Source organism: Portunus trituberculatus, chromosome 10 (genome assembly GCF_017591435.1).
Source record: "Portunus trituberculatus isolate SZX2019 chromosome 10, ASM1759143v1, whole genome shotgun sequence".
Taxonomy (NCBI): domain Eukaryota; kingdom Metazoa; phylum Arthropoda; class Malacostraca; order Decapoda; family Portunidae; genus Portunus; species Portunus trituberculatus.
Window position 1 is genome coordinate 12,031,754 of NC_059264.1, and position 20,690 is coordinate 12,052,443.

Genomic DNA, 20,690 nt, shown 5'->3' on the forward strand with positions numbered 1-20,690 from the left:
AGAGAGAGAGAGAGAGAGAACGATATTCTCTTTCAGTTTTTTGTTTTGCTGCTCTGCTCGGAAAAATTCTGGTATAGTGTATAGAGAGAGAGAGAGAGAGAGAGAGAGAGAGAGAGAGAGAAACAAATAATCTTTCTTGATCAATTTTACGAATAAAACTCAAATATGAAATGAGAACAAAAGGAGAGACAAGAAGACACACGTAACAAAACCTTCATTCTTCACCAACAAAGAGAAAAAGTAAAGATAAACCTCAATAACTTCAAAAAATAGAAAGAAAAAACAAAGACTGCCTGACTGACTCCACATAAAAGAGAATCAAACGAGAGAGAGAGAGAGAGAGAGAGAGAGAGAGAGAGAGAGAGAGAGAGAGAGAGAGAGAGAGAGAGAAAGAGAAAGAGAAAAACAAACCAGAAGAATAAAAAAAACCCATTAAAAAACACACATTTCAAGCAGAATATTTACGAACTCATAGATGTGGTGACTGTTTTAAATCCGCTGATCTTTCTTTCCCTCGAGTTTTGATCGCAGCGTTCGGTGTGTTTTGGCCCCACTGAGGGACTGACGACTTCACACTTACGGGAGAAACGCGTCAGAAAGGAGGGAGACAAAGGGAACGAGGGACGGAGAAGAGAGGAAAGGAAGGACAAGGGAGTAAAGACGAGAGAGGAGATGAGTAACATAGGAACGGGATGGAGGGAAGAAGTAAGAGTGAAGTGACGAAAGGAGGGGAGGAAGGGACAATTAACCCCTCCAATACTGGGACACATTTTTACCTTGAGATTTATATACTATTAGACCATTTTTCTTGACATTAGGAAGGGTCTATGGATGTCAGAAGATTAATGGCCACAGTCTTCACTATTTTAATCCCTACTTTTCTGAAGCTGTACATAATCACCTAATACTAAGTAGAATGAATGCGGAAATGCGTCATGGTACTGAAGACTATAGGACACGAATAGAAATGAAGGGACTAAGGACGAGAAGAGGCGAGTGATAAGGGAAGCAGTACCTGGAATTGTAGTCATCGGAAATGCGGTAATAGAGGGAAGTGTTGTAATGCTTGTGTTAGGATGAGAAGAAGAAGACTAGGACACGAATAGAAGCGAAGGGACTAAGGACGAGAAGAGGGAAGTGATAAGGGAAGCAGTACCTGAAAATGTAGTCATCGGAAGTGCAGTTGGGAGAGAGAAGTGTATTGTTTGTGTTAGAAGGAGGAGAAGGAGGAGAGATAGAAAGATAGAAAGGAATGTAAAGTATGAACAAAACAAGAAGGATGACAGGACAAAGGAATGCAAAGGAACTGCAAACAAAACAATGAACTATAGGAGGAGAAACAGGAAGGAATGGAAAGAAGAGACAAACAACAGAAAGAGAGGAGGGCAGACTAACAGGTAGAAAGACAAAAAAAGGACACACACGAATTAGATGAAGTACAGAGGAAAAACAGAACAAGGGTAGAAAAATAAGGAATAATGAAATGAATAGAAAGAAAACAACAAAAGGAGGCTCATTTGCTAGTTACTGGTTTGTGGGGAGTGAGATGATACAGAATGGATCAAATACGATACTGCAAGAGAGAGGAGGACAAAGATACTACAGGAAAGAGGAGGACAAGAATGAGGAGGAGACCGAGGAAAAGGACGAGGGGAGGCGTAGGACGAGGAGAAAGACGAAGAGAAGGCTTGCATGCAGAGTAGAATCAGTAGATACAGTGTGACCAGCTTGTAATTGACTGAATCATCATCTTACCTGTCTACGCTTTTCACTGTGATATACAACACCTCTCTGCACTAGATATAACTAAATACTAAGCTTGTAACTAACTGAATAATCATCCTAGCTGTCTACACCTTTCACTGCGATAAACAACACTAGAAATAACGGAAAACTAGTAAACAGTCATGAAAGAAAGAAGAGGGAATTTAAAAGTATAGATACAAAAATTTTTCAGATATTATAATGCTTAATTTCTTCAGTACCAGGACGCGTTTTCATATTCATTTTGGTTATTAATTTGGCGGTTTTATACAAATTCAGAAACATATGCTTGGACAAGAATAGTAAAGAGTCTGGCCATTAGTCATTTGACCTCCATAGACCTTTTTAATGCAAATAAGATAGTCTAATCATAACCAAAGGTGACGATAAACATGCGTCTCAGTACTGAAAGGTGTAAAGATGGTTGTGAAGCAAGAGGAGAGGTTTCAGAATAGTAATGAAGAAACGCCACACCAGATTGTAAGGAAAGTGTATCTATTCACAGCCGGCCAAGGACACACACCAATCACAGCGCAGTATGTAAGTGTCATGTGAATGGGGAGTGGATGGGAGCAGAGACAACTTCACACAAAACTTCATGCATCTATTGATTCATACATTCTTCATGGAAAATCTAGAATTGACAAAAAAAAAAAAAAAGACATACCATCCTCAGAGTCACCTTGCGAGTGTATTTCTATAGTAAAACGAAGTGACGCTACAGGTTAATCCCCTCCCCATCAAGATCAAAGGAAGGGCAGCGTGTTGTTTACCAAGGCAGGAACACACACCCAGTAATAGGAAGACGGTCTATGTAACACCTATAGGGAACAGCATCTTAGTAGGCATTTTTTTATACTTATTTTTTGCCATTGGTCTGTGCTCCCTCTTACATAGATAAAAAAAAAATAATATAAACTGAGGAAGGGTGGGCAGGCGGGGACAGAGCGATGTGAAATAGGATAGACTGGTAAGGAAGAGAAAATGTGGATAGACAGTCACGGTGCAGAGAGAGAGAGAGAGAGAGAGAGAGAGAGAGAGAGAGAGAGAGAGAGAGAGAGAGAGAGAGAGAGAAGTGGATGGGTGAAGGTGACGCGTGGCAAAAGGGACTCAGGTTTGAAAAAGTGAATAAAATAAAATTGGGTTGTCTTTTTTTATATAAGGAAATAGACGTGATTTATAAGTTAATATTAGAAGTGTTTTTTTTTAACATCTGAGCATGAAAAGGATACAAATAAGATAGAGGGAAGAGAGATGGAAAAGACTGATTTTGTTCACACACACACACACACACACACACACACACACACACACACACACACACACACACACACACACACACACACACACACACACACACACACACACACACACACACACACACACACACACACACACACACACACACACACACACACACACACACACACACACATACACTAATGACACAGACTTGGTTTAGAAGTGAACGTTTCAAAAGGTGTTAAAATGTTTAGGCATAAAAGGAGGAGGAGGAGGAGGAGGAGGAGGAGGAGGAGGAGGAGGAGGAGGAGGAGGAGGAGGAAGGAGAAGGAACAGGAAGATTTGCCTGCCCAGTTAAAAAAAATGAAGAAAAAAAGATGGCCATATATTTGTAAGATGAAATGGAAGTGATGTGTTGAGATTTTTTTGGAGATATAACAAAAAAAATCTGAGAAAATCAAGTAGAATCTATAACATACATGAAGACAAAAGACTGAGAAGAGTATTTTGAACATTTGCTTAGTCAAATAAAAAACATTTGATCACGAAAATAGAAAAACACAAATGAATACTGCTACGAGGAATTATGGTAAAAAAAAAGAACTGCAGGAACAAAGTATTAGAATATCTGCATGGAAAAAAAAATTATGAGAAGGGAGACATCCTTGCTTATACGTGATAAAGATTACATTTTCATCTGGCATAAGAAGAAATCGAATAGAATAAAGTAACTCAGGAAAATGATGCTTGGAAGTGTCCGGGGAGAAAGTTATCAGAGTATTTTGGTCTAAAGGAGGAGGAGGAGGAGGAGGAGGAGGAGAAGGAGGAGGATGTTGAGGAGGATGTAGAGGAGTACCAAGAGGAATAATAGCAGTAGGAGGAGGAGGAGGAGGAGGAGAAGGAGAAGGAGTAAGAGAATAAGGAGAATAATAAGTAAGAGGAGTGGGACGGGAAGGAAGAGGAAAAGAAATTGAGCAGTTGGCAAAGAGGTGACATTCTTAACGACTTCTTGTTGGCGAAATGGTGACGAAGAAACACGAAAGATGCTAGAGTAAGATCGAAAATTATACGTTTGAGCAAGAAATAGAGATAATGTGCATTGTTTTCTTTCTTTTTCTTATATATTTTACGTACGTAGAAGTGAAAAAAAATTGAAAGGAAGAATCTGTTAAATTGTTGGGTCGAAAGAAAATGATTAAATGAAAAATAAAACCGAAGTGGGATGTCGAGTTTAGCTCCGTAGATGTCTTGTCTTGACACACCAACACTGAAGCGATCTAAGTCACTGGAAAGGTAAATAAAAAAATCAGGTAGAGGATTAAAAGGGATGCTCAATTGATTATTATCGCACGGGAAGAAAAAAATGAATAAATATATCGTGTATAGAATTAAAAGTGATGTTAAATTGAATATTACCACACTGGAATGAAAATATAAATAAAAAAAAAATCAGGTAGACGATTAAAAGGAATGTTCAATTGAATATTATCACACTGGATGAAAAAAAAAAAAATCGTGTAGGGAATTAAAAGTTAATGTTAAATTGAATATTACCACACTGGAAAAAAAAGGAAAAATTAGGTAGAGGATTAAAAGGGATGCTCAATTGAATATTATCGCACTGGAAAAATAAATAAAAAATCAGGTACAAAATTAAAATGGATGCTCAATTGAATATTATCTCACTGGAAAAAAAAAATCAGGTAGAGGATTAAAATGGATGCTCAGTTGGATTTTACCACACTGGAAGGAAAAATGAAGGATAAAAAGTCAAATAAAGGATTAAAAGTCAAGTTGAGTTGCATATTACCACACTGGAAGAAAAAATAAAAGAAAAAATCAGGTAGAGAATTTAAAATGATGTTCAGTTGGATTTGACGAGACTTGAGGAAAAATAAAGGAAGAAAAAGTCAGGTAGAGAATTTAAAGTGATGCTCAATTAAATATTCCCACACAATCTTTTTTTATATCTTTTTTTTGTAATTACTTCTATTGTATCTTGTCAAATGTATTATTATTATTATTATTATTATTATTATTATTATTATTATTATTATTATTATTATTATTGTCCTTATCATATCATTCAATTTATTTAGTTCACTTAAAATTCCTAATATAAAACCAGTCTCCATCCGTATTATTATTATTATTATTATTATTATTATTATTATTATTATTATTATTATTATTATTATTATTATTATCATTATTTCTATTATTATCATCCTTATCATATCGTTCATTTTATCTACCTCACTTAAACTCCCTAACACAAAATCAATATCCATACGAATATTTTCAACAGTTAACTCGTAATTTCCATAACACACTCAGCTTACGTGGCAATGTCAAGAGCCATTTACTATCACTCGTACATTCCCACACGTAAGTAAGGCAAGATAACCTGCACTGCATTTCTGAGCAAGGGAGAGGCTGGTAGTGTTTGTGAGGGTGAGTGGTTGTGACTGGGAGGTGAATGGCTCGGCGGCGTGTCTTCTGCACCGAGGAGGCTCAGGAAGTGCTGGGACGCGGGACTAAACAATGTGTGGGCCTCTGAGAGAAAGAGAGAGAGAGAGAGAGAGAGAGAGAGAGAGAGAGAGAGGAGTTAGTCTATTTTGTTCAAGTACTGTGTGTATACCTATTGTCAGGCGTTAAGAAAGCTTGCTTCACGACGAGAGAACATATTTAGTTGTCTGCTAGATATAATGTATTGTCAAAGAGAGAGAGAGAGAGAGAGAGAGAGAGAGAGAGAGAGAGAGAGAGAGAGAGAGAGAGAGAGAGAGAGAGAGAGAGAGAGAGAGAGAGAGAGAGAGAGAGAGAGAGAGAGAGAGAGAGAGAGAGAGAGAGAAAGCTAATTCCCAAACGTTTCAATGCTCTATCTTGATTACCTTTTAAATGTTTGTCATGAACGTTACTATGATTTTCAGTTATATCCACGGACGTTTTTTTTTTTTATGATTTCAGTGATAGATAGTTCAGTGTTCATCATCATGTGTAGGTAGAAGTCCTTTTGATGAACTGTAGAGGAAGTCGTAAAAGCTCTAAAGGGCATTCAGCTGAGGCATTTCTCTCTTACTATTGCTATTACTTCCATGTTTGTGGCATCGGTTTCTACCTAATCATTTGAATAAACGACCCTTATTTATTTATTTTTTCAACTTGTGGTAATTTTGAGATTTTAACCTCTTCAGTATCGAAACGCGGTTATGTCATTAATTTTTTTGTGTAATTAGATTTTATTTACATTAGGAAGGGTCTATGGAGGTCAGAAGATTAATGGCTAAAGTCTTCTCTATTTTAATCCCTAAATAAGTTTTAGAAACTGTGTAAAATCGCCAAATCAGTATTCTAGGGGCCGCCGTGGTACAGTGGAACCATGCGTGCTTTGGGGTCCGAGGGGTCTCCAAGCACACGGGTTCGAATCCTGTCCACGGTCCGAGTGTAGGTTGGGCTTCCTCACTCTGGGCAACGGCAAGAGGTACCCCAAAAAGTACCCCCTTTAGCCCCAAAATTCCCGTGAAAAAATAGTAAGCCAAATAAATATGAAAACTCGTCATGGAGTTGAAGGGCCTAAGACTACTTCTGTGACTGAAGTAGCAATTTACCAACCATTCCACCCTTTCAGTAGGAGAAACACACATGAAAATACCACTAAACAATTCTTACCACCTTTAAAACTGTCCTTTGTGAGTGTCAAGTTAGTTCCAGAATACCCCTCAGGAATTGGAGTATATATCTGTAAGTATTAGTAGCTTAACACTTATTCAACACGTTCAAAATAAGAAAAAACTTCCAGAAAAATACAGATTAATGATGCTCATCTAAATCGTTTCAAGACAAGTCAGGGATTGGAGTGTAAATCCCGAAGTGTATTAGTAATTCAACAAGATTTATACGTAGTCAGTGTGTGTGAGAGAGAGAGAGAGAGAGAGAGAGAACAATGAGAATCCGACGAATCAACATTACGAGTCTTGAAAAATACAGACTTGAAACATTCTCTTCCAAAAAAATAAAAAAATAAATAAAATAATTGAGGAAAAATAAAAGGAAAAAGAAAGCTGTACATTAGCTTCACCCATCGACGACATAAACTCCCTGTTGAAATATCACCAAAGTGTCCAAAATATTTCAAAATACGAGCCAGGGATTGAAGTATAAAGCCGTGAGTAGGCAAGGTGTTCTGAGAGGGGCGGGCGGCGAGACAGGCAGCGGTGAGGGAGGAGACAGGAAGGCGTGGGAAGCTCTTACGCGGAAATGAGAACTCCTGAAGAAGGGCAAGTGAGGGCCGACCCGTAATGGCGCCTCCACACACCTGAGCAGCGCCGTAGCCAGGTGAAGGGCTGCTCTTGTTAGTGGCGGAGTGGTGGCGCTGTGGCTCATGTCAAGATATAAATCAACAAAAGAAGAAGGGAAGAGGGAAAGGTTTGTTATATATATGATAGTTGGGAGATGAAATGTTTGTTCTTGCTAGCGGGAGAGTAACGGATTATGCTGGCTGTGTAAAAAAATTAAAAATGATAAAGTCTCGAGTCATGAATAGCCACAGAAAGAAAACATAAATAGTATATAAAAGTTGGGATATGAAATGCATGTCCTTCGCGGTTATTTAGAAAAGTAACAGTAAATGAATAGAATAGTTGTATAAATGTGAAAATATATTTGAAGACGAAACAGAAGAAAGTAAAACTATATCGTGCTGGAAAAGGCTAAGAAAAACCAAGGTATTTTAATAATCTAAAGGGGTGAAACAAGCGTAAAAATTAGAGAACCTGGTGATTTACTAGAAAAGAAAATAATCATTAGTTATTTTGATGAAGAAATAGAAGCTCATGTTAGCAATAGTAGGGGGAAGAAAAGAATATACCTACATGGCAGCGTGAAGTGGCGTGAGTGAGTAGCGGCCTTGCTTACATCACCTTTTTTCCTGCGATATGCAACAATTTCTAGCTAGTGTAGTGTTTGGAGGTGGCCGAATAACAAGAAATATCTCAGAGTACTTAGTGATTAAGGAAAAGTGTGCCAAATAGCAGTGAAAGAGCTAAGTAAATAGGAATAAAAGGACATGATTTTTTGATGAAGAAAAGACAAATATGTTAGGATCCATGAAGGGAAAATGAATGTGGTATTGATGTTTGAAGGTGAAGTGTTTGTTCTTTCTAGCGAGAGACTGACAAAACTCGCTGGCTCGTTAAAAAGAATAAATGAAAAGAAAAAAACCCTGCATGGAGATTTTTGGCTTGAATTAAGAACGGCCGTGTGGAGAAAAGTGGTATTTATTTCATAGTTCTGAGGTTAACCCCTTGAGTACCATGACGCGTTTCCCTATTCATTCTGCTTACTATTTGGTGATTTTATACAGCTTCAGAAACTCATATGGGGAAATTAATCTTCTGACCTCCTTAGACCTCTCCTAATGTCAACAAAATGGTCTAATTGTACACAAATCTCAAGGTAAAAATGTGTCCCAGTATTGAAGGGGTTAAATGCTTGTTCTTATAGACAAGAGAGAGAGGCAAAGAGTGATGACATTATTTTTTACGAAGAAAAGACTAACGTATTAAAAAGTGGTGAGAGAAGAAAAGAATATATCATAGATTCTTTGAGGTACAATAATTCATCTTGTTTGTGAGAGACTGGAGTGTGCTGCTTCTGCTGGTGAATTATATAAAAAAAAATAATAACAAGAATAATAGACTAAAATGTTATGGCAAGCGAACTTTTGATGAGGAAGGAGAAAAGATATACGTGTTAGGAATAATGAAAGGGAAAAAAAGCTTGAAAGATTAATTGCTTGTCGAGAAGGAAAGACGAAGACATATTGTGATGAAAAAACTAAACTAAAAGACAACAACAACAAAAAAAAAAAGCCTCGTTTTCGGAATGACTAAAGTGAGAAGTATGTGGAAATTGGAAAGTGAAAAGCTTGTTCTTGTTTAGATAGACTGATGTTGCTGCTTGCATAAATATGAATAAGAAACACACACACACACACACACACACACACACACACACACACACACACACACACACACACACACACACACACACACAGAGAGAGAGAGAGAGAGAGAGAGAGAGAGAGAGAGAGAGAGAGAGAGAGAGAGAGAGAGAGAGAGAGAGAGAGAGAGAGAGAGAGAGAGAGAGAGAAAAATCTGATGATGAAAAGAAGAATGTGTAGAAATAACCGGATAAAGAAATAAAAACATAACTGAACGTGAATGTTCGCTCATGTTAGGATAAAAACAGCGTCTTTAGTCGTCAAAGAAAAGATAATAACGTTGACGATATGAATAAGAGTAAGGATAAAAAGAGACTCGTGCAAGGAACCACTGCTGAAAAAAAAAAAATTATGATTGTTATGATATAAAATGCCTGTACTTGTTAGTTCGAGAAAGACGGCCTTAGGTAGTCAACTGAAACAAATGTGTATAAAGAAAAATTGTAATGAAAATGTGAGAGAAAAAAAAAACTGTATTGTGTTAGTAACTGTGGGAGTTGTTAGTTCGAGAAAGGCGGCCACTGGGTTGTCAGCTGAAACAAATGTATATAAAGAAAAACTGTAATGAAAAAGTGAGAGAAAAAAAATTGTACCGTGTTAGTAACTGGGAAAAAAAGAATGTGTTATATTTGTGATAGCTGGGAAAGGAAATGCTTGTCCTTGTTAGTGTAAGTGGCGACAGCTGGTAGTGGCTTGTACAAAAAGGAAAAAAAAAAGGAAAACAAAACAAAATAAATGAGAATAATAATAGTAACTGATAATAACAAACAGAAAATGAATAAATACCAATAAACGAATAAGATAAAAAAATATAGATAAACCAAATGAATAATGAAAAAAAAAACACGAGGATATTTGAAGTTAGAAAAACAAAACAAATATAAAAAGCTCGCATGTCACAATTGATGGCTTCAAAACAATAAAACTGACGATGAAAGAAATAGAAGAGAGGAAAATTATCATGTTAAGAAAGTGTTATAGTAGCTGTAGATGAACAGGCTGTAATCGACGTAATAGTGAAGGGGGGGGTGTTGGGGGTTCGTGATGGCCTACTTAAGGAAAAAAAGTGACGATTACTGTTAATGAAGTAGAAGAAAAGAGAAAAGGATGATGTTATGAGGAGGAGGAAGAAGAAGAATGGAGAGAAGAGAGGAAAGAGATATGGAGGAAAACGAGGAGAAGGAGAGAGAAAAGTAAGGAAGGGAGAGAGAGAGAGGAGGAGGAGGAGGAGGAGGAGGAGGAGGAGGAGGAGGAGGAGGAGGAGGAGGAGGAGGAGGAGGAAGAAGAAGAAGAAGAAGAAGAAGAAGAAGAAGAAGAAGAAGAAGAAGAAGAAGAAGAAGAAGAAGAAGAAGAAGAAGAAGAAGAAGAAGAAGAAGAAGAAGAAGAAGAAGAACGGAGAGAAGAGAGAGAGAGAGAGAGAAGAAGTATGGAGGAAAACGAGGAGGAGGAGAGAGGAAAGTAAGGAAGGGAGAGAAGAGAAGAGGAGGAAGAATAGAAGAGGACTGTGTTAAGAGGAATTACTTTTATTGACATGGTGTAATTCTAAATAATTTTTGTGCAATCTGAGTGTCACAATGGTTTGGATGTGAAATCATTGTCTTTGTTATCGTATGGCAAAAGTGTGTCGAGGAAAACAAGAAAAAGAGGTTCACATTTGGAGAGATGGGGAAGAAAAGGTACTATTTAGGAGATAGATAAACTAAAGAAATTCAAGTCACCAGGACCTGATGATGTATAGCCAAGGATTCTAAAGGACTGTAAGGAGGTCATCAGTAAGCCTTTAGCGGTACTTTTTAAGATGTCACTGGAGTCAGGTGAGGTACCGATAATGTGGAGAAAAGCAAACAGTTGGCTAGTGAAATGCTTCTTGATAAGGTTGAAATAATGGTGATGATGCAAAGGTGGCTTACTAAAAACGGTCTGAGTGCAGATTGGGCTTCCTCACTCAGGGCAACGGTTTGTTAGCGGGTGGGCTTTGAGATAGGAGATACCCTGAAAAGTATCCCCTTTAGCCCATAAATTCCCGTGAAAAGCCCATATGGTATAAATAAGAAAAAAAAATTAATGAAAAAAGGAAACATAAGGACTTTGATGACGGAAAAAAATAGTCAAATGTAAAGGAACTTGTTGGAAAATGATAAAATGTGTTACAAAAGCTGGCTGGTAAAACGCTTGTTCCCGTCAGCGTGGGACTGGCCGGGACTGATGTCTTGCATTAGGGATGAGGAGGCGTGTTTAACCCCTATGGTACTGGGACGCATTTTTATCATGAATTCTTGGTTTTATTAGACGATTTTATTTACGTTAGGAAGGGTCAATACAAGTCAGATGATTAATAAGGCAGACTCTCCACTATTTCAATCCCCACATGAGTTTCTGAAGATGTGTAAAGTCATCAAATAGTAAGCAGAATGAATATGAAAACGCGTCCTGGTACTGAAGGGATTAGAGAGACAGATAGGAGAACAGGACAAATGAGGGAGGATTACAATGGATTTGAGACTCCGTGTTACATAATTCTCCGGGTATATTAGTAAAGGAGCATTGGCTGATGCTCATAGTTTGGCAGAGTTTCATATCATACACTAATTTTGTTACTATACTTTAACCCCTCCAGTACCATAATGCGTTTCCATATTCATTCTACCTACTATTTGGTGATTTTGTACAGCTTGAGAAACTTATGTGGATGATTAAAATAGTGAAGACTGCTGGCATTAATCTTCTGACCTCCATAGACCCTTCCTAACGTCAATAAAATGGTCTAGTCGTACACAAATCTCAAGGTAAAAAATGTGTTCCTGTATTAAAGGGGTTAAGAGCGTGTAATTGAGAAGAATAGAGTAGGAGAAGTAGAAAGTAAGTTTTCTTAAGAGTTAAGTAAGATAATATGGTAGAAAGGGGTGGACTGAGAGTAGGTGAAAGTTCTTTGTTCTTGAATTGTTAGAGTAACCGGTAAATTCTTGTGCGACAGCTGGTAAAGACTATATCTCCTGTATAATGTTTGGACAGCTGGCAGCTCCCAGTAGGATATTATGAGACTGCCGACCTAGTAAAGGGGATAACACAGAGAGAGAAAAGGCGAAGAGAAACACACACGGAGTTTTCAGTAAAATATGACCGATATGATACTCGTAATTGGTAGCGTTAGTAGCGAACGAGCGTGTAGAGAAATAAAGGGAAGGTTTTGATGGAGGAAATAGATCCAAGACTAGTGAAGAATACATGTTATGGAGACAAAAATCAACGGTAGCGAAGGACACAGTTTTATAACATTTGACTAGTAAAGGAGAACTAGAAAAGAGAACGGGCGAATAAAGAATGACAGGAAAGTTGTTCAGGAAAGGGGAAAAATAATAATGGAAAAATAAAAGTTGTAGAGGAAGTAAAGGCTAGTGTGAGACAAAAATAGATGGATGTTTAGTAAAAGTCAGAGAAGAATAAATGAAAACAGAAAGAGATAGACGAAAACAGAAAATAAACTACAGAAAAGCATGGATGAATACAAAATGGAATAGATGAAGCAGAAACAATGAAGAGAACCACATGTAAAAGCTCATTCGAAAAACTGAACTCGCATGGAAATAGCGCACACACTGAGGAGAATAGGACAAAGTAATGGAGGGTGACTGTTCCCAAAGATACATTATGGGTACGCGTGAGGTAAGAGTGGAAGATGAGTTTGGGGGACAAGATGGGTACAACAAGAATAAGGAACGGCAAGGAGTGGTTTTGCAAGTTGAACAAGGCACGTGAAAATAACAGAATGATGGTAAAAAATAGCTTGGTGTTTTGTGTCAGTAAAATTCCAAGACTGAGAGAGTTAGAGGTAGAAAGGGAAGGTTTAATAGGATATAAGAGGACGGAGGAGTAAAACAGGTGAAAAAGGGAATAATAAAGAGTTTGAAGGAGTAGAATTCTATACATGGAAAAAAAACTGCAAAGCGTAAAAATGAATGTAGAAATTAATGAAGTAGACCAAAATGGATGTACGAGGAAGGAGTGCATGGGAGTGTTTGAGTGAGTAGAAGTAATTGAAAAGGGAGTAACCTGAGTTTGAAAGAGGTAGAATTCTAAAAAAAAAAAAAAAAAATACGGAAAGACTAATGGACAAAGTGCTTGTGGATAACGAAAGTGGAGTGTACTTGAGCAAATAAAAGAAATATTGAAAAAAAAAAAAAATCATGGAGTTCTGAATGAGTAAAATTTCACGATACAGGAGTGTTTCTGGGGAACGAAAAATTTATATAAAATGAAGGAATGAATGAAAAGTATCTTGTGCAAGTAGAAAATGAATAGCTTGTAGAATGAAGTGAGTAATATTCCAAGGCAGAAAAAGTCAAGGAAATAGAATGAGTAAGATTTAAAAATACATGAGTGCTTCTGGGGAACAAATTGATATCAAATGAAGAAATGAAGGAAAGTATCTTGTGCAAGTAAGAACGAATGAAAAGGAATAGCATGGAGAATGAAGTGAGTAATATTCCAAAGCAGAAAAAGTCAAGGAAATAGATTGCTTGTGAAAGGAAAAAATTAAAAAAGATAAATAATAATAAAAAAAGGTAAAACGAAAGAAAAATGTATAGAAATGTTTCAGGCAAGCAAGAAAAAGTGTTTAGAGAGAAGTAAAGGATGAGTGACGGTGTTTGAGAATATAAGGCGTGAAGGGAGAGACTAAGGAGTGATTGGGAATATTTCAACAAAGCAAAAATGGATAAAAATAAAATAATGAATAAGAACTAAGCGACTGTATGTATTGCTTCACCTGAGAAAACAATAGGTGGAGAATCATATTTCAACGAAGTAAAAATGGATGAAAATAAAATAATGAATAAGAACTAAGTGACTGTTTTCACTGGTACAAGAAATGACTATGTATTGCTTCACCTGGGAAAACAATAGGTGGAGAGTAAGTAATGGAGAGGCATAAGAGTGTTTCAATAAAGGCAAGACAGAGGCAAGAATAGTAAGAAGAGACTAATTGTTTCATTAAAATGTATTAACCCTTCCACTGCGATATACAACATTCACAACACTAAAACAATGTATGGAAGCTTTGTAAATATTTATAGGAAAGAAAGAAATGAAAAAATGCACATATATTTTACAATACCTAAGCAATAACATTTTGAATATAGAAAAGATGTCTTAGAATGGTTATTGAGAGAGAGAGAGAGAGAGAGAGAGAGAGAGAGAGAGAGAGAGAGAGAGAGAGAGAGAGAGAGAGAGTGTGTGTGTGTGTGTGTGTGTGTGTGTGTGTGTGTGGTTTAGGCTACTAGAAATAGGAGGAGGTATAATGAATGGATGACAAAAGACCAATGGGGTTATAATGGACGCAAGAAAATGAGAAATGAGTAACTGGAGTGTTTTAGTGACTCCTTACATACAAAACAAGTGGCGACGGTAGAAATTGATGCGTCGGTGTAAGTTAACAGTGAAATCATCATTTATCTTATTTATTAGTGTTTTTTTGCTAGTCTGAAGTGCTGTGCCACCATAGACAGACAGCCAGATAAACAGACAGATAGATGCACAGAAAAATAAACGAATGCATAGATAGATGGGTGTATAGATAGATAGATAGATAGATAGAAGGACAGCTAGAGGTTTATCATTGTCCACAATATAGATAGATGGATAAATTGATAGATAAATATTCCAGAATGCATATATGGAAGGGTGTATAGATAGATAGATAGATGCATATATAGATAGATAGATAGATAGATAGATAGATAGAAGGACAACTAGACGTTTTTCATTGTCCACAAAATAGATAGATGGATAAATTAATAGATGAATATTATAAGCCCACCCGGAAAATTACACCATAGGAAGCACCATAGGAAAAACAGGTATTACAATTATCATGGGCCACATTTACATACGAGAATTGAAATAACAAAGTCATTAAGCCTTCGAGCGCAAAAGTGCATTAGCAGTACACGGGCACTACAAATACGGCGGTATGGGAATCTCATTAGGAAATCAATAGAAAAAACTTGTATGTAAGAATTAAAGAGAGAGAGAGAGAGAGAGAGAGAGAGAGAGAGAGAGAGAGAGAGAGAGAGAGAGACTTTTCACAGCCTATAAATGGGAAAGTATAACCTTAAGAAAATAACTCAAATCAAAGGAACCTAACCTAACCTAACCTAACCTAAATTGACCTAACCTAACCTAACCTGATCTAACCTGACCTAACCTAACCTAACCTAACCTAACCTAACCTAACCTAAACTAACCTAACCTAACCTAACCTAACCTAACCTAACCTGATCTAACCTGACCTAACCTAACCTAACCTAACCTAAATTGACCTAACCTAACCCAACCCAACCTAACCTAACCTAACCTAAACTGACCTAACCTAACCCAATCTAACCCAGCCTAAAAAACAAAAAACAGCTCAAAATATATCAAACTAAACATAAGAAAAGAAAAAAACTTAATGTAATCTAACCATTCTGAAAAAGAGGCATAACTCAAAGAGAAATAAGGAAGAAATTCTGTAATCTAACGAAATTCAAACACAAGAGTTACAAGATGACGTGTTACTGAGGTTAGATTTTTTATTATTTTTTTTTTACGTGACCAAACTACTCAATCAGTTTTAACTTTCCCATACATCTCACTCCCAACATTTCCTTTCCTCCACGTTGGTCAACACTAAACTACAGACACCAACCTCCGCACATCACGAGCGCTCAAGACTGACTGAGTGATGCATCGCGCTCTGATGGGCAAGAACTTCACCTGCCGCCGCGTAGACTGAGACACAAGCAGAAGACCCGCCCACCGTCCCTCCACTTCACTGCCAGGATTAGGACAGCATTCTCAAACATTTCGGCGTCTCATCTCAACTTTAAGCTCACTCTAATGGCTGGTGTTGTTTTGCGGGTTTTGTTCGCTCTTATAATGATAGTTTAAAAGACTCTAATTAAAGTTTAAGTACTTTTTTATGATTTTCTTGTAGCTGTAGTTGTTCTCGTGAAGCCCGATGAGTTTTTAATGGTGTTTCCATGACTGCAGTGATAGTTTGATAAGGATTTTATATCATTAATGCGGAAACATTGTGAATTATCATCTAATCATCTTAGTTACTTTTGAAAAGAGTTTCAGGACCGTTTCAGAATGCGTGTCTGTGGCATTTCTGCGGTCGGTGCGTGAGTAAGGGAAAGTACACTTACCGGAGAGCCGCAGGAGTAGCAGCAGCAGCAGCAGACGGAGGCGCAGTAGCCAGCACATTGTGTTCGGTGGTCCTTCCTGCAACAGAGAGAGTGAGACTGAGCGAGAGAGTGGGCGAGGAAGGCGGAAAACACTTCTCAGCTTTGTATTTCCATCCCAAGTAATTTCCCGAGTCCGCCACAACTTGGTAAAGCGACTACATTAAAGTTTCCGAAGTCTGCGTTCTCAAGTGAGGAAGTTTAGTGATAAAGTGTGTGTGGGATCCGTTGGTGGTGAGATTACATTCGGAATACATTTTCTTCTCTCCCTCTCCTGGTAACTGAGAACGCTTTATTGCTGTCAGGATGGCAGGGGGTGATGCTATCTGGGCGGGAAGCGGGCGGGCCTCTAGGAGACCCTAGCGCCGAGGTTTGGGCCGCGGGAAGATCAGATAAACTTTTGAGGTGGTAATGTTGGGTTAGGTTAGGTTCACTTAGTGTAAGGTTTGTTTAGGATATGTAACTCCAACTTGTGAAACTGGCTAGGACTGAATAAAGGGTGGTTGTTGAGTGTGATCACCGGCTGTGTGTAGGCAGACATCCACCAGCATATTGTTCGTAAACTGCCCGACCTGCACTGACTGACTGCAGTCTTTTGTGGCTTAATTTGAATGTGTCTGCAGTAAAGCAGGCTGAACCGTCTTAGCCAAAACAAAAGACAAAAACTAAGAGAAAAAAAAAAAAAAAAAATATATATATATATATATATATATATATATATATATATATATATATATATATATATATATATATATATTGTTAGTGAAGCGATCATCTGATCACTAAATTCAAAAGTTTTCATTTAATGAACTTGTTCATTAGTTGTGTCATTCTAATATATTTCTTTTTTTTTTTCTATTCGTAAATGACGGAGTATTCAAATTTTTTCTCAAAAAAGTTACCAGAAGGAAACTATTCTAAAACGGAAGCCAATTAAATTCTCGACATGTTCCCAATACTCTTCTCTTGAATTTCGTCACAACATAAGAAGAGAAGAAAAAAAGAAAACAGGGAGAGTTGCTGAGTTCCCCAGTGAGATGGATAAAAGAGTGACGGTACTGGTTAACTTTTGATTCAGTGAGACGGACAGCGCAGGGGTGAGAGCGAGTGGGAAGTCTTGTGGAACGAAATTCCAGGAAAGGGAAGACATGCAGACAAGTTGAGAAGAGTAGTAACCATGGAAATAGCTGTGGGGGATAGCAACAGACGCGTCATTACAGGGAGCCAGAGACTCAAGGCTATCATTTAAACGAGGGGAGATGGTGAGGCGAGAAACTGTAGACTCTACGCTGCCTGTCGAGTTGCTAACGATCTCGAAGTGTCAACCAAACAAAGCTGGTCTGGCTCAAAGTGACTGATCGATGGTCACATTGCTCGCTTAACTCCTTCAGTACTGGGACGCATTTCTACCTTGAGATTTTATTGTGATTTCACGATTTTAGTGACATTAAGAAGGTTCTATGGAGGTTAGGAGATTAATGGCCACAGTCTTCACTATTTTAATCCCCACATAAGTTTTTCAAGATGTACAGAATCACCAAATAGGAACCATAATGGCTATGAGAACGTGTCATGGTACTGAAGGCGTTACCACAACCAAGACTGATAGAGAAGCGACCGAACCAGCCCGTGTCACCACCGAGGTTCAGTGACCTAAGAACGCCCTGCCACCAAATCAGCTTCTCAGTGCTGGGTCATAAGGGAGACGTAAAAGATCCTGCAAATTTATGAATGATGATGATAGGAGGAGAGATGTAGTTTGTTTCATAGAGGGATGGCACCTATACTTGTGATTCCTTTTCTTATGTTCTCGTTGTACTTCTCCTCCTCCTCCTCCTCCTTTTCTTATAGATAGATATGTAGAGTTCACCGTAGGGTGAAAAATAGAATCTCCTTTCATCCTTTCCTGTGAAAATTCCATGTCAGTTTTTCCATACTGCATGGTACTTTTCCAAGCTATTTTCCATGCCAGCGAAAGCTGGAGGGAGTGGTGGGTGGGGAGGAGCCTTCTCCTGTACTGTCCTGTCTCTCTTATCTGTAGCCAGTTAGAAGTAGTTACCAAACAGCCTCGAAAAGACCAACAGGTCTGTTGCTGTTTGGCTTTCCTTTGTATTCCTTTGTATTCTCCTCCTCCTCCTCCTCCTCCTCCTCCTCCTCCTCCTCCTCCTCCTCCTCCTCCTCCTCCTCCTCCTCCTCCTCCTCTCTTGCCTTCTTGCATTTTCCCTATTTCCTTGTAAAAACAGAAGATCAATAAGGAAATCAGGGAAGGTGCAAAAAAAAAGATAGGGTATGGTCCTGTATGAAGCATGCCTGTACCCATTTCAACCTATCATCCCTGTCTATGAGTGTTGTGATGTGCACGTGTATCCCTGTCTATGAAATTGTGTTGTGATGTTCCTGTGTATGTCTATGAATTGGTGTTTTGATGTTCCGTGTATCCGTGTCTATGAAATTGTGTTGTGATGTTCCCGTCTATCCCTGTCTATGAAATGGTATTAAGATGTTCCCGTGTATCTCTGTCTATGTCTATGTTCCCGTCTATCCCTGTCTATGAAATGGTATTAAGATGTTCCCGTGTATCTCTGTCTATGAAATTGTGTTGTGATGTTCCCGTCTATCCCTGTCTATGAAATGGTATTAAGATGTTCCCGTGTATCTCTGTCTATGAAATTGTGTTGTGATGTTCCCGTGTATCCCTGTCTATGAATTGGTGATGTGATGTTCCTGTGTGTTTGCATCGAGTAGGAGTGAAGAGTTAATATACGTTAGACTAAACAAGAATGGATCATGTTAGTTTCAGCCTATCAATATAATTCGTATGGTAACCTTGAAGTAATTTAGATTTATGGCACCTAACTTAACCTAACTCTTTCAGTGATCCTTGTTAAGTTTCAAATAAAATGCTATTAAATCCTCTTAACCAAACTTATCGAAACCCATGAACAACCATGAAAATAGATGTTAAATTAGATACGATTTGTGTAACTTAACCGTACATAGCATTATAACCAACAAATTAAGTTTTCATTAACCCCTTCAGTACCATGACGCGTTTCCATATACCTTCTGCTTACTATTTGGTGACTTTATACAGCTTCAGAAACTCATGTGGGGGATTAAAATAGTGAAGACTCTGACAATTATTCTTCTGACCCCCATAGACTAATCCTAATGTCAAGAAAATGGTCTAATCACACACAAATCTCAAGATAAAAATGTGTCCAAGTACTGAAGGGTTAAGTTAAGGATGCATGTAACTTAACCTAATCTATCAATAACCCACATGAAGATCGATTCAGTACACCAAACTTACCCTTCCATCCAAACCTATCAGTATACCAGCCCGCAAAAACTATCCAGGGCAGCAAATCGTGTAGTGATCCGAAAGTTTACAGGACTAACAGAGGGAGGGATGGAAACATGCAGGGCAGTGAGCTGTAAACCCAGAACTGACTCGCTCCACCCCGTCCCCCACCCAGCTACGGCAGAGTCACGTCCGAAAAGAGAGTCGCCACTATTTGTTTTGGGTCTTGTCCAAATAAAGTATTGTTGACACAGTTGCGCCACAAAACTATTTTCATACGTGGATCTGCAGAGGATAAAAGGTCTGTGGCAGCACACGGGTTGCGGCGCCGCGGTAAATTTAATAAAGTTACACAAGGCCATCAGCGATCACCACTCTGCTCGTCTGTGTATGTTTGTGTGTGTGTGTGTTTGTGTGTGTGGAGACAGATTAATAGATAGTTGACTCTTAAGCTTGAAAGATGAAGTGACTGGTAGATGGACCGATAGACAAAGCGATTGATAGAAAGACATAAATTTTTAGATAGAACGGTATAAAAAACATACAGATAGTTAGAAAGGTATATACATGTAAAGAGAGGGAGACTTGGCTAGACAGCTACGTATCAAAAAGGTAGATAGATTGGTATGTGGGTTGGTAGATAAAAACATACGTAAAAACTCAAAGTAGATAGATAAATAGATAGATAATACATACTTTACATATAGCAGAGAAATAACAAGATACATACACAGATTGATAAATAGTTGGATTGATGCACGAATAGAGACATTTGTCTAGAGAGAGATGGATAGATGATAGACATATAGAGACAGGCGAATAGATGAACAGAACATAAATAGATAGAGACAGACATCTGCAGAAATAAACACAGGTAAACAGATAGAGGGACAGACAGACCGACGGACAGACAAACAGTTATACAGACCACTAACATGCACAAATACATAAATACAAATAGGTGATAGACATATAGACAGACGGATAGATAAACAGAACATAAATAGATAGAGACAGACATATGCAGAAATAAACACAGGTAAACAGATAGAGAGACAGACAGACCGACGGACAGACAAACAGTTATACAGACCACTAGCATGCACAAATACATAAATACAAATACTAAAGCTAACGCTGGGAATGGGCGGCCACT

At 38.1% G+C, this 20,690-nt stretch overlaps 1 protein-coding gene across 1 annotated transcript in view; it reads right to left on the bottom strand.

Moving 5' to 3' along the window:
• The window catches only part of LOC123502104 (zwei Ig domain protein zig-8-like), a 360,559-nt gene that overhangs the window by 217,873 nt on the left and 121,996 nt on the right, over window positions 1-20,690 (bottom strand). The window contains exon 2 of the mRNA XM_045251318.1: window positions 16,195-16,270. Within this exon, the coding sequence (XP_045107253.1) occupies window positions 16,195-16,252 (58 nt within the window). The 5' untranslated portion in view covers window positions 16,253-16,270. The remainder of the gene's footprint in view (window positions 1-16,194; window positions 16,271-20,690) is intronic.